The sequence below is a fragment of the Glycine soja genome, chromosome 8 (assembly GCF_004193775.1).
Source record: "Glycine soja cultivar W05 chromosome 8, ASM419377v2, whole genome shotgun sequence".
Taxonomy (NCBI): Eukaryota; Viridiplantae; Streptophyta; class Magnoliopsida; order Fabales; family Fabaceae; genus Glycine; species Glycine soja.
In genome coordinates this window covers 45,920,878-45,935,703 of record NC_041009.1, presented here as the reverse complement: position 1 = coordinate 45,935,703, position 14,826 = coordinate 45,920,878, and the positions used below count along the sequence as shown (strand labels likewise).

Genomic DNA, 14,826 nt, shown 5'->3' with positions numbered 1-14,826 from the left:
AAGTTAACATTATAATATTATGTTAACTCATTGGCAAGTGTACCAAATCGTTACAAGTAGTAAAGTTCTCGGAAGTCCGAGTGTCGAATCCACATGGACTTTGTTTATACTTAGATTAATGCAAACTCAATTAAAAAGCAAGAGATAAGAAATTAAAATAAAAGATAAAGAAAGATAGAAGATAAGGTAAAGAAAAGATAAGATATTTAAAGATAAAATTAGAAGATAAATGAAAAAATAACATATTTAAAGATAAAATTAGAAGATAAAAGAAAAGGATAAAAGATTGAAAGATCAAAATAGAAGATAAAATATTTAAATTGCAATAAAGATAACTACTTCTACGAAATTCAAATAAAGTCTAAATCTACTAAGCCTAACTACTTACTCCTAATAAAACCCAACAGTAAAACACGGAATAACTACTTCTGATGCCTCACGATGACAAGCCTACCTTAATTACCTATCTTCCAAATGCTATTTGCGAAGACTCAATAACTAAAATGCATTAAGATTACATTCTAGATGTTTTGCTAAAGCATGGGCATTGAGGCATTAAGTCATGCTAACCCAATGATTTCTTTCTTTTATTGTTCTATTAAGCGTTACCCTCTCCCGAGTGGCCTAACCCTTAAAACTGATTCACGCATCCATTCCTTATCCCTAATTAGGCTTTACCCTCTTCCGAGTGACCTAAAGACTAACAGAAAACAAAGTCCGAGATGCAGAATAAGCAAGAAAGAAAAGCAGATAAACGAACATGAAAGGAAAACCCTCTAAAAGATAACCCGATAATTTCTTCCTTTTAGTGTTCTCTTAAGCGTTACCCTCCCAAGTGGCCTAACCCTTAAAATAGATTCAAATATTCATTCCTTACCCCTAATTAGGCTTTACCATCTTCCGAGTGGACTAAACCGTAACAGAAAGCAAGTTCCAAGATACAGGATGTAAAAAGAAAGAACGGTAAATAAATAAAAAAAACCTGGAGAGAATTCCTCTTTTTATTAATAACTCTTGAAATGCTCCCTACATCATTGGCTTTTTAGGCCTGTCAGGCCCTAGCTAGGGGGTTTAGCCACTCATAGTCATAAGGACTTTACAATGAGAAGAGGGGTGAAAGAAAGTAAATGAAACCCCTAGGAGAGGGGATTCTGTGGTGGTGTCTTCTGTCCCTTGGACTAGCTCTCTATTCATAGCTGCTGAAGTGGGCTTTGGGCCTATGTAGGCGTGCTTAGCGCGACACCCGCGCTTAGCGCATGTACTTCCTGGCCCGCTTAGCCCGTGACGCGCACTGAGCGCTCGTATTGGGCTGGGCTTTCTTCAAATTTTCTTCTTTTCTTCAATTTTTTTGCCTTTTTTGCTTGTTACACCTCCAATTTTTATATCTGCAATCAAAATTCGAAATTAATTAAATCTTTCCAAATTGAAGCATAAATAACTGCTAAATAATTAATTCTAAGTTAATTTTAGACCAATTTTCCACTATTAATTCACTATTATTTAGCAGTTATCATATCATAATATAAGAAAGCTAAGAAGTCAAGAATTCACTACTTGACTTTCCAATTTTATTTATTTAAAATGATATATTTTATGAAAAATAATTTTTATTAATCTAAAAACTTATTTTTATTTTTTAAAAATAATATTTACTTTTTTAAGAAAATGATCTTGTTAAATATAATATTTCATTATATTATTTAATTATTAAAATTTGATAATATTTTTTGGTTTAATAATAATTAATTTATACAAGACATTCAAACTTTTGATTTTTTTTAAATATTTTTTTATAAAGAACACAATAAATATATAGTTATCAAATGTTAATTATATTATATGAAGAAATTAAAACACTCAAATAATGAAAAATACTATCAATAACAATTGAAAATAATAAAACGTAATTGAAACATAATAAATGGAACATAATAAAACAAAAATAATGAAATGTACTAACAATAATAATTCAAACATGAAAATGATAAAACTAATCATAGTTTGAAAGATGTTGTGCAGCGGACATATCTTTTTCCAACATTGTTTTTCTACTCTATTATTTGATATTCGATTAATTTTTCTGAATATTTTGTATGACCCGATTATCAAAAGAACAATTGTCTGACCAATTTGAATTCCATAAGACAAACCCTTATAGGCAAAATTTACTTGATGATATCCTTGAGTTTTTCTATGCTACATCTTGAATGAATTTCAAATCTTATTAGGTTTGTTTCAGTGAAGGAGTAACCCAAAAAATTGTCTTGTCGTGATATTTTTTACTTGTCGTTGTAATACAAGATTGCATCCTGAGTAAGAGTGATGATGGATCGAAATAGGTGGAATTTATATTGCTGAGTATTCTGTTAATGGTACATAAGAATTATATAGAACCAACACATGGGTATGCTCATTGCACATTAACATTGTGCAAACATCATCATCATCATTTTTCAATTGCAGAGAATGAAAAAAAGATTGTTAATTTACATTTATGGATGGTTGTTGGTAATAGATTTCATTCACTAATTGGCCATTGGTTAGTCAAAGAGTGTTGCATTTTACTCTTGAGTGTCACAAAAGAACACTCATCAAGAACTTGCATTGGTATTAGAGCAGGACATTGAGAATAAACACCAGTTTAGTTGTGAATGATTGATCCATTTGAAAAAGCGAATGCTAATCTCGAGTTAGAAATGATCTGTGTTTATTTCTCCAAAGAATGTCATAGTATTGAGATTGAATATGGTTTGTAAAGGTATGTTATGTGAAAGTGTGTGATTGTATTGAGGGTGTTTGGTGTTATTTATAGTTGTTTGAGTATTTGCCCTCTTGATGTTTACTGAGACATGTCATTATTTTAATTTTGCTTTTATCGATATAGTACATAGTATTGTGAATTTCGATTATGATTTTATCATGCTACCTGGTGCACCAGACATTCATTTTTACTTTCATACTTGAATTTAAATTGTGAATTATCTATTAAATGTCAGTTTTGTTGGAGAAACATCTATTGTTTTTTCATAGATGTAGGTAAATTGCAAAGTGTTATAACTTTAGACTGTGATTTTACCTTACTACTTGACGCACTAGACTGTTAATTATTACTTTCATGGTGTAGTTTATGATAGTATTATACCTGATGACTCTCCATATAATTTATAGGAGATTTATACTGGACCAAGTCATCATGAGGTGTGTCCCTATGTTCTAATGTACCACCACTCCATTTGAAATGTAAACAAAATAAAACTACTATTCATTGTAATGTTATAATGTGCATCATTGAAATTAAAAATTTAGATTTCACTATTTCTAATAACCTTTCAGCAAGTGGGTAAGTTATTTCGGGCCATGGGACTCTTGATGCAATAAAAGGCATGTGGTACCAAGCCCATGACTGTAATAGTAGGGTATAACCACCCATAACTATACCAACCTTGGATGATGCCTAACGCAGTTTTTTGTACAAGTTTGCTAAACAAGTAAAACCTCAACTATATTTTTTTATGTTTTTGAAGTCATGTAATAGGTTCAAATACATTAGATGAATTCTATTTCTAGATTTATTAGGTATTAAAGCACCACCAATCATGTACATTATGTATGCACCACACCTACATTATAGTTTGTGTATTGTTGGTTCTTCAGACAATGGTGCGCACAAGATGCTAAGCAATCATGTCAGCTTCAGTGCGGCTTTCTTACGTGCATTATCTGGAGGGACTTCGCCTAGTAACTCGTTGCATAACTCATCTCAATGTAAGAAGTTAGGTTCAATTATAGCATGACCATCGACCCTAACTCCTAGATGCAATGCAACATCTTCGAGTGTGGCGATACATTCACCCCATGGCAGGTGAAAGGTGTGTGTTTCAGGCCTTCATCGTTCAACCAATGCAGTGATTAATGCAAGATCAATTATGCACTGTTCGATTAGGGCAATATGTTGGTACCCGGTAGATGATAATAATGGTGTAATCTGTGGTACATGAACGGTGAACGTGTTAATGATACAATAGAGGTATATGAGCCATGACAACGAGGTTAAATGGTAAATCGGGTACAAATCGGGCAATGAAAATATGATATTGACATGCACCTCACATCTATTTATAATATAAACTATGTCGAGATTTCAAAGCACATTTACACTTTGTCTCATTGTAAGGCCTCAAGATTCAAAAGCGTATTAACACGACTATGTTACTGTCACACATCGAGATTTCAATTCATGTGAACCATGGACCCATGATTGATTGTATATATAAAGACATCATATCACCACAGACTATGCATAGTTGCATCAAATCAAATTGTACGAGGAAAAAAAAAAGAGTAAGCAAAATGAGTTCGAAGCCAATTTGTGCGTATATTTATATCAACGGTGAGATCATTCACAGTTCAAGTGCAAATGCTATTTTCAGAAGTGAGAAAACAAAATCGATACCATCGAATCCAACAATGATGCTGCCAAACATAATCACCACAATATTGTCATCAATTAGAGATAATCATATTATGCCTATAATTACTACACTTTGGTATCATTGTCATATATACCAATTCAATGGTCGTGTTGAGTATAGGGCAATTCAAATTATTGACGAAGAAGGTGGTTGGCACATGTTCGATACATTTACAAATACGGCAAGTGTAATATGTATGGAACTTAAAGTTGATGTTCATAATTCATTATAGTCTTCTCAAGTTAATGACCTAAGTTCGGCGGAGGAGCATAAGCTACACAATTCCCTGAAATTAGAATAAATAATTTAACATATTTTGCTATTATATTGTGTTTAAGTTTTTGTTAGTCTTTATTATGTAATCGTAGTTGTTCCATGCTTTTCAGTTTTTATTTTCAATTAACTTTAATAACATGATCATAAATGTTTGATAACCGCATTAATGTATATCTTAATAATCTACATGGGCTCGACACACGATGCAAAACAATTCTTTGAACAATCATGACGCAAAATAAAATTATCATTTGTGATGTGCACAACCGCACATTATTCACTCACATGCACAGACAATCGCATTAATGCAAATCTCAATAATTTGTGTGTGTTCAGTGCGTGATGCGGAACAATGTCGTGAATAGTCATGATGCAAAAAAAAATTGTCATTTGTGATGTGCACAGTTGAACATTGTTCACTCACATGCACCGATAATCGCATTGATGTGAATCTCAATAATCCGTGTGAGCTCGATGTGTAATGTGGAATAGTGCGGTCAACAATCATAATGCAACGGATAGATTGTCGTCTTTGATGTGCACAGCTGCACATTGTTCACTCATATGCACTGACTCTTCTATCTATGTCTTCCACCTAATTTTCTCACCTAACTCTCCTATCAAACCTTCCACCCAACCCCCTCGCCTAACTCTCCTACCAAACCCCCCACCTAACTTTCTTATCTAACCTTCTCACCTTACCCTCAGTACCAAACTTTCTTTCCTATATGTAATCCTACCATTTCACAACACATCACAAGCAACAACATTCCCACCTAACTCTCCTATCTAACATTCTCACCTAACCCTCGGTACCAAACTTTCTCACCCTATATGTAATCTTACCATTTCATGACACATAATAGACAATAACATTCTCACAAAAGTTTCCTATGTTCCTAACTCACAATTTTCCACTCACATCCCACAAACACCACTCATGGCTCTAGCTAAAGAAATATTGAATGTTATTCACCACCATGTGAGTCAGTCTATTATGTTAAGACAATTGATTCAAAAAATTAACAATCATCTCCTTACTCGGGTTTATTGAAATAGTTGTTTAATTGTTATATCGTGTCCCTATTTCATTTCATCATGGCCAAACACATTTCTTTTTACCACGACTACATAACAATGACGATCGCAGAGGCTTGCTAGAAAAAATTGTGCAAAATCCAAAATTGAATTATGCATTGGTCAACATCATTTCGTTTAGCAACAAGATTGTGTACAACCACTAACCAGTGCACTTAAGGTTTGCATGACCTTCGATGAAGAAGCACAATGTATTCAAACAGTCAAAGAATACAACATTAGAAATCATGTTGATTGCAAAACAATATATTCTTATCAGAGAAGGCTAAACTTTATGTGTAAATTACATAAAAATGGTTGTATATGAAGCTTAGGTACATGCAATTCAAAGAGACATAAGAAATGTATTATCAATAGTATCAGAGGTCATCACACTTGTCATGCACCAATGCTCAGACAGGATCGTCGGTAACTCAACAAACACGTTATAGCGCAAATCATCTAACTTATTGTTAAAATGAACCTACCGATCTCCATCAAAATGTTGATTGAAGAGATCAAAGCATTCATGAATTATACTCCATCCTACAAAGAGACATTGGTTAGCAAAGCAAAGAGCATTGGAGATAACTCATGGAAATTGGGAAGAATCATGTGCCAAGCTGCCAAAAGTTTTGGGAGCTTTGCAATCTTGTGTTCCCAAGGTTGTGGTCGTTGCTCGAACAGCTGTGTTTGAAGAAAAGAAATGGTACCTGGCAAAAAATGTGTAAACGTGTGATCATTTGGTTCATGCATTAATGGGTTTGCATACTGCAAACTCATTGTACAAGTGGATGATAAATGACTTTATGGGAAGTATACTGACACATTATTGATAGTTACATCACAAGACGATGCTAACCATATCTTCCCGATTGTCTACGCCATTGTAGAACGATAGACAACTTCAGCGTGGGGGTTTGGTTTTTTCTAAAGAATTTGAGAAGACACGTTACTTCTCAAGGTAACATTTCTCTCATTTCATATGGGCACCCCTCAATTATAAGCACCTACAACAACCCAAAGTAACTTGTGGGGTCAGGACACATCCCATTTCTTTTTCCTACACCACATTACACAAAATTTCCTTTGTGGATACTCGAACTGCAAAAATTTGAAGAAACCACTCATGTAGGCCCGTGAGAATCTATAATATTTTATTTTTTTGTTAAACTTTACTTTAAATCAAGTCTCATAACATATTAAATTGATTGAATATTTACAAGATACACATATGCAAAAAAGATGCATTGCCGACACCTTAGGGATATCAGTGCGAACAAGCCAAGCACAGCTGAATAGCTTGATCAGTTACCCAAAAAATATTGGGTACAATGCTTCGATGAGGAGACTTTGGGGACATATGACTATAAATTTGTATAAGTCAGTCAATTCCATGTTCAAAAGCACAAGACATTTGTCAGTGTCTTCGTTAGTTGAGAAGACTTACTTCAAGACCACAAATAATTTTGCTCTTAGAGGTTGACAAACCAAGAAATGATCAACTTCAGCTCACAATATTTTGAAATCGTCTCCGAGGCAATGAATAATGGTAAGCAAGAATCAAATATGCACATTGTTAATGAATTCAACAGACACAACCACACATTTATTGTAACAAAGATGCAAATCCTACTTCAAATACCTAGACCACCTAGAAGGTTTAGGGTCATATTACAATCCCAAGATTGTGATTATGGTTTACTATCACACGAATTAATGTGACAAGAATATGAAAGAGATCAGTGGAACAGGATATATACTAGAAAAAAAATATGAAATTTACTAGCAACAAGAGCATAACAAGAAAAAAAAAATTCCAAACTTACCTTGATCTTCAGTTTTTCCTTAGACAAAATATTATTATTTATATATTTTATTTACAATGTAATGTATTCTTCTATAAATAAATTGTTAAACAAAAAATATTATCATTTTAAAAAAAATTAAATGGCATAAACAAAAAAAAATAATATTAAAAAAACAACAACCCTAGAGAAGTCGGGTTCTCAAATCCTAACTTCTCACCAGCAGCACAAAGAGGTGCATTTCTAGATTTCATTTTCAAAATGGTGTATATTGAGAAAATAGATGAGAGAGAAGGTGTATTTTTAAAAAAATTCCAAAATTATGCACCGCACGTGTAGACTCTAGAATCATGGCATAAATTGACGTGCACCAAAGCAGGTGTTGTTTTTTTTTTTCTTGGGGTGAATAGTTATTTTCTTTCTTCAAAGTGTGTGGCACTCACAAATCTTTCTTTAAAAATGAAAAACAAAATTTAATATTTTAAAGTATAAAAAATGAGACAAATTTGTCTCACCGTAAACTTTTATTTGTTAACGTTAAAAAACTCGCATACATGACATGCATGAACAAAATTATCATAAAATTGATACTCATGTGAATATAGGAACTAAAATGACTAACAAATACAAACATCTTTAAATTTAACAACTTTTGAAATTTCTGTCCTTAAAAAATACTATTAATAAATATATTCATGAAATATATAAATCTAATGCTCTTGAGTGTTATTTAAGATATTTATTCTAATTTAAGTAGAGAGAGGATATATGGAGTACGGTATATTATTAAAAATTTATGTATTATTTTTCTAGTATATTTTATGTTGTGACGATAAAGTGTGTTATGAATTCAAATTCATCAAAGACCAAGAAACAAATGAAATTTGGATGGCCCATAAATTATGAATTAAACTTTTTGCAAAAGTTAGATTATCCTTTTATGTTAGTTAATAAAGTAATTATTGCATAATTTTGTTAATAAAAAAAATTGTTTTGGTTATTTTTTTAAAAATATAAAATTATTGTATATTATATATAGATATAAATTAGAACATTAACAACAAAATTGTCATCAAATCTAACCAATACATGCAACCATGGACCACATATTAATATGTCTCCAACGACCCTCAGGAGTACTCAAATCATGACATAAATTAAGGTGTACCACACTATTATTTCTACAATAATGTTACCGCTATTATTTCTACGACGTTTTACATCTAACCGTGGTAAGTGTGATGTCATAAAATAGTAGTGTAGGTGTAATTTTTATTCTTGTAGGTGAGATTCAAGAAACTGATTAATTATCATCAGCGTCCCTACATGCACTGGTACCACAGAGCAAATGATTCAATTCACAATGGAGATGGAAAAAAAATCAATGGAGAACCCAAAACAAAGAAAACTTTTATGAAAAATAAAATAACTTAAATAGGATTTTAGTACTTTAAATTAGTGACACTTTTAATTTTTGCACGTCAATTAAAAATTTGCTCCCTTTTAGTCTTTAAAATATGAGGAGTGTTATTTTTAGTTCTTAAACTTCATTTTAAAAATTAAAAATTTACATATTTTTAGTTTTCAAATTCACTTTAGAAATTAAAAATAATATTTTCTAAATTTGAGAGATTAAAAAAACATTTTTAATTGGGTTATCAAAATTAAAATTATCTTAAATTTAAAAGATTAAAATTATATCTAAGTCAATAAAATATACACAATGCTAACTCTAAATTGAATTGTATGTAGGTAGGTGTAGCTTTTTCCTTGTAAGTGGATTGCACGAACTCTAAGATTTAACTGTACTTTTTTTCCTACTTTTCACTTTATACTAAATTTTAATTCCAACAGATTAATTTAACATATTTTATCTTTTATTTTTAAGAAATTTGTATATTTTATTTTATTTGTTGGTTAAGTTTCTAGCTGATAGTTGACGTGGCATGCTGACATAATAGAATATACTAAATGAACCAAGTTAGTCCGTTACTGCATGCCAAAAGTTCCTGAACTTCTTTCCTCTAAGAGTTGAACAATGTTGGAGATAATAAGCCACCATCTTGTCAGAAATTCTATTATCAATGTCAATTCTAAGACAGGTGTTGTTTTTTTTAATAGTCATTTTTACTTCTAAAAGTGTATGAAACTAATAAAGTTGTATCTGAAAGATAAAAATAATAATAATAAATTTTAATCTTCAAAAGTTGTAAAAACAATTAAACAATTAATTTTACTTTAATTTAGCTCATATCTCCCATGTAAAGTGAGAAAGATGTAAAATAGCTTCCAAGAAGGTACAAGTTTAATTAAAAAATATAGATATATAACTCCTCGCAACCAAATTAAGCATAAGGCTTTGATTATTTTATTTAGTCTTGCAATAATTTATTTATTACAATCAGAGCATTTATATTATTCAGTTTTACACTTGTGTCTCACTGACATGATTTTTCAGGCCAGTGGGGCTTGATGCAGTTGATGATGATCTAGTTTCTGAAACTGAACCAATAACGGGGTGTTTCCATCATCATCGACATGAATCCCAATATCCCCACATGTTCTCGCGTCAATTCGACAGAACACAAGCTTATAGTCGTTAGAGTAATGACGTGAAGGTGCAAATTAAAGTAGGAAAAAGAGACCAAACAACGTTGTACTCTTCGTTTCTAAAGCGGCTGGGAAAGGCTTTCTTGTTCAGTTTGGTTATATATACTGTAGTTTATTTAATAAAATAATAAAAAATGTAAATGTAGATATACATATCTAACATAATTGGCAATCAAATGTAACCATGGAACACAATAGATCACCAACAACCTTGAAGGGTCAAGTCATGACACAATAGATCGTCAATCCTACCAATGCATGTACCTAAATCCACGCTTTCGAGACACAAAGAGAATATACGATTCAAAATCGATCACAATGGAGATGTGAACCTAATTAAAGGAGCTCAATGGAGAACCCATAACAAAAGAAAAAAAGTTTTATGAAGAATAAAATAAAGGGAATGCTAACAATATACTTCATCAATCTAGCTAGTTTCCTGAATAAAAATTAAGAAGAAAAAAAGATCTGTGCCAAAATTAAATAAATAAAAACTAGCTTGTTTGCAGGTGAATTAGTAATTATATTTATACACTTAACTTCTCTTCATCTCACTTTTATTTTGTTTTTTCTCCCTTTCTCTCTTTTTATATCTATATAAGAACCTAAGCAGAAGTAATTAAGTGCACGCACACAAAGTCTTAATGTTACTTACATCTAATAAATCATTTTAAGGATTTGAATAATGTAATTCTTATGTATAAATTAAAAAAACGTAATTCTTAAAGAAAAGGTCCCCGCATAGTAATAGTAGAAAAAGCAAAGGTCTCCGCATAGTAATAGTAGACAGGATGTATGAACATATATAATATAACCTTTACCTTTCAAAAGCTTACCTCTTCTTTATTAAGAGTAAACCGAAGCATTGCAAATCATCCCTCGAATTGTTTTATTTCCTGACCTGTCCTTCCATATCCTTTTGGAACTGGCACTCAAAGCCAGCCTAACATAAAATAAGGTCTATAACAAATTTGACCCTTTACTTTAAAAGTTGAGAGACACTTATATAAAAATTGAGAATGAAAGCAGCATCTCAAAATATTTGAAAAATTATGTCAACCATATATGGAGGAAGTTCGTGATCCTCAAGTTACTCTGAAAATAGGGTTTATTACAATGAGGAATAAACTGAAATCGCATCTGAAAATTGACGGAGGCTTTGACCTTATGGTTGTTAGACTTAGACATGGATTCTGTAGGGTTAACTTTGACTTAGAGACTGAATAAGGCTATTAACGGCGGCCCATGGATGATCTATCATCATTATCTCACCCTTCGTTCTGTCTGACAACTAAATCTTTTAATTAAATTAAAGATAAAATAAAAAATTGAAAGTTAAATTGTACCGTACTTTGGTGTTTTACTAGCACGGTATCTTTTATGGATAAATCAATAAATAATAAACATATGCATATATAAAGGGAGATTAAAGATGATGTAACCAGACCAATAGCATTAGAGAAGGCTACAATACAAACCAAGCTTTGGTTATTTTATTCATGTGGTGCTTGGCGTCTCTCAGACTTGGTCCTACAACAAAACCATTTTATTGGTCATACACTTAATTGTCTCTCACAACTAGAAATTAAGCACATGATTTTTTTTTTTTGGGCCAGTGTGGTACTGCTTCATGCAGTTGAAGAACTAATTTTGTGAAAGTGAACCAAAAACGGTTCACCAGTAACAGCAAGCACCAAACGCCTGTTTCCTTGACGATCGACGTAAATGCCGACATCCAAACACCAGGTCTCATCATACTGGCAGAACACAAGCTTGTAGTCATTAGAGTCACAGGATTTGGAAGCTTTCTGAATTTTAAACCAACCGAGTTCAGTACCATGGAACCCAGAGAGTTTAATAGCAGGTGGTCCTTCAGATATATCCTTAGAAATGGCCCACCAAGGATTCTTTCTTTCACACTGCTGTGGGTAACTGAACTTTATTTGCAAAATTAGGGTTTCGTTTATGTAATAGGCGGGGTATGCAGATTCAAACTTAATTTCTAACCCCTTAGAGTTTGGATTGGGAGATTGCACTACAGTGATAGGGCAAGTGTCTTTCCCGAGTGCGGCTCGTTCTATTCCGCCACCGTTTCCTCTTATTGCCGGCAAAACGTAGTATATGAAACCGTTCCGAATCGGATCGCCATCCACGTCGAGCACGTCCTGGGCGGTGGCGGAAGGTAGGTATGAGGTGAAGGCGCAAAGTAGAAAGATAGCGAACAAGCTAGTGCTCTTCATTTTCTTAGGCTGCTATGGAAATGGCTTTTCTTAATTATTCAGTTGCATGAATAAGCAACGTTGGAAGAAGAATCTATTTATAGACGTACGTATTGGACTACTTGTCATTAGGGTTATTAATATTTGTATAAGTTTCTTTACAAGTATTTTTAAAGAGAAAATTTGAATTTCTCTATAAGCTAGGCAAAGAGAGCTCTCCATTAGTGGACAGCTTCTACAAGTTTAGTGTTACTATTTATGACAGTAATTTTAAATATTTTTATATTATTATATACCTGCAGTACTTGCCTTCGTGTTTTTGTAGTTTTTATAATAATTTTGTTAATAAGGATGAATTTTTTCTTTTGATTCTATTTTATAATATAAAATATGACATGATATATATATTAGTTTATTTAATAAAATTAAAATAATATAAACATTAACAAGAAATTTGACCATCAAATCTAACCAATGCATGCGTAAATGCACTCTTGGACACGAAGCCAATGATTCAAATTACAACAGAAATGGATAAAAAAAAAACACTCATCAATGGAGACGCTAGAACAAACAAAGTTTTTATGAAGAATAAAATAATGCCAACAATATACTTCAGAGAAATTGTCGCATGAGCATGTGATGGATTATGCTCATTAAGGACAAAAATCAACACCTTATCCTTATGCACAACTAATAAAAAATTTGTAATTAATAAAATAAAAAATGTCAAAATGTTAATTAAGATAAAATAAAATAAGTAAATCCACTATTCTTTTCTCCATCTACACGTATTAAAAAAGAGTGATGATTCTTCCCTTCATTTACATACATACACACACATATGTGCTAAAAGCAAAAACAATGTATATATAACATTATTACAACGTTTTCTTATATTTTTTTAATTACATCTTTGGTCTTTGAAAAGAAAGAAATATATTTAAAAAAATCATCTTATTTAACTTAATCTAATAAGAAACTAAATAAAAATGTTGAAATATTTTTGTTAACATTTAATGAATAAAGCAATAAAATAAATAAGGTGATTAATGAAAAAATATTCCTCAAAAAATATTTATAGCTTTCGAAAAGGAAAATATATAAGACTCTATTTGAGTTATGAAAATATTTTTATCTTTTCTTTTATAAATAATTATAAAATCATAATATATATATATATATATTAAATTAAAAATAATAAAAAGTAATAAAAGTATATCCTTATTGATATCTCCTTTTAACTTTTATGTTAATACCAAACTAAAAAAAAATTAACTTTCTTTACACTAGAATGTCAGATTAAACGAAGCTTGGAAACTTTTATTTTAAAAATAATTGAAGTTAATTGCATTATTTTTTTATTGATTGAAATGTAATGAATAATTCAACATTTTTATTTATTTTCTTGCTAGATTATGCTTAAATAAGATAAATTGTATTTTTTTTCAAAGACTAAGAAATGTGATAAAAAAAAAAGTGTTACTCATGCAATGGAAGTTAGAGTATTTTTTATTTTTACCACTACACTTGCTCTCTCTCACGTACTCTCTTTCTCTTAGTTCACTGTGATGTCTGTGCAAAGCCCAGTTGGATGGTTCTAGTTTCAATTAATCTCACTAATTCAATTAATGTTGAATTTGAAAATTTTATTATGAAGAATAGGATAAGGTTGGGAAACTTTTGTTTTTTTCCCTAAAATGAAAATTTGTATTTAAAATTTAAATTCTAAAATTAATAATTCTTGACAATTTCACATAATGTAAAACAGTTTGTCATATTGCAAGTTCCGTTAACACCATTTTAATGGAGGGACTGAAAACAGTATTTTTCGAGTTTGAGAAATTAAAAAATACAAATTTTAATTTAAGGAATAAAAATAAAAGTGTCTCAAATTTGAAAGAAAAAACATTTTTAAGAATAAAATTTATTCACAAACTAATTTCGACCCTAATATAGGTAATATAGTAATTATAACATAATTTTGTTAATAAGGATGAGATTTTTTGTTTTGACTCTTATTTTATAATATAATACATGACATAATATATATAGTAGTTTATTTAATAAAATAAAAACAATATAAACATTAACAAGAAATTTGGCCATCAAATCTAACCAATGCATGTATCATGGACCACAAATATCACCTACAAGGCAAGTAGGCAACAACCTGAAGACTCAAGTCACAGTAGACCGTCCATCTAACCAATGCATGCATAAATGTACTCTTGGAGACAGCCCATATTCAGATTACAATGGAAATGGATATAAAAAAAATAAAAACACTCATCAATGGAGACGCTAGAAGAAACAAAGTTTTTATGAAGAATAAAATAATGCCAACAATATACTTCAGAGAAA

At 31.1% G+C, this 14,826-nt stretch overlaps 1 protein-coding gene across 1 annotated transcript; it reads right to left on the bottom strand.

Annotated features, from left to right (window-relative positions):
- Positions 1-11,676: 11,676 nt before the first annotated feature.
- Positions 11,677-12,546, bottom strand: LOC114423637 (kunitz-type trypsin inhibitor KTI1-like). The gene has a single exon (XM_028390469.1). It carries the CDS (start codon positions 12,481-12,483, stop codon positions 11,872-11,874), a length of 612 nt encoding a protein of 203 aa, XP_028246270.1. The 5' UTR covers positions 12,484-12,546; the 3' UTR covers positions 11,677-11,871.
- Between the last annotated feature and the right edge of the window lie 2,280 nt (positions 12,547-14,826).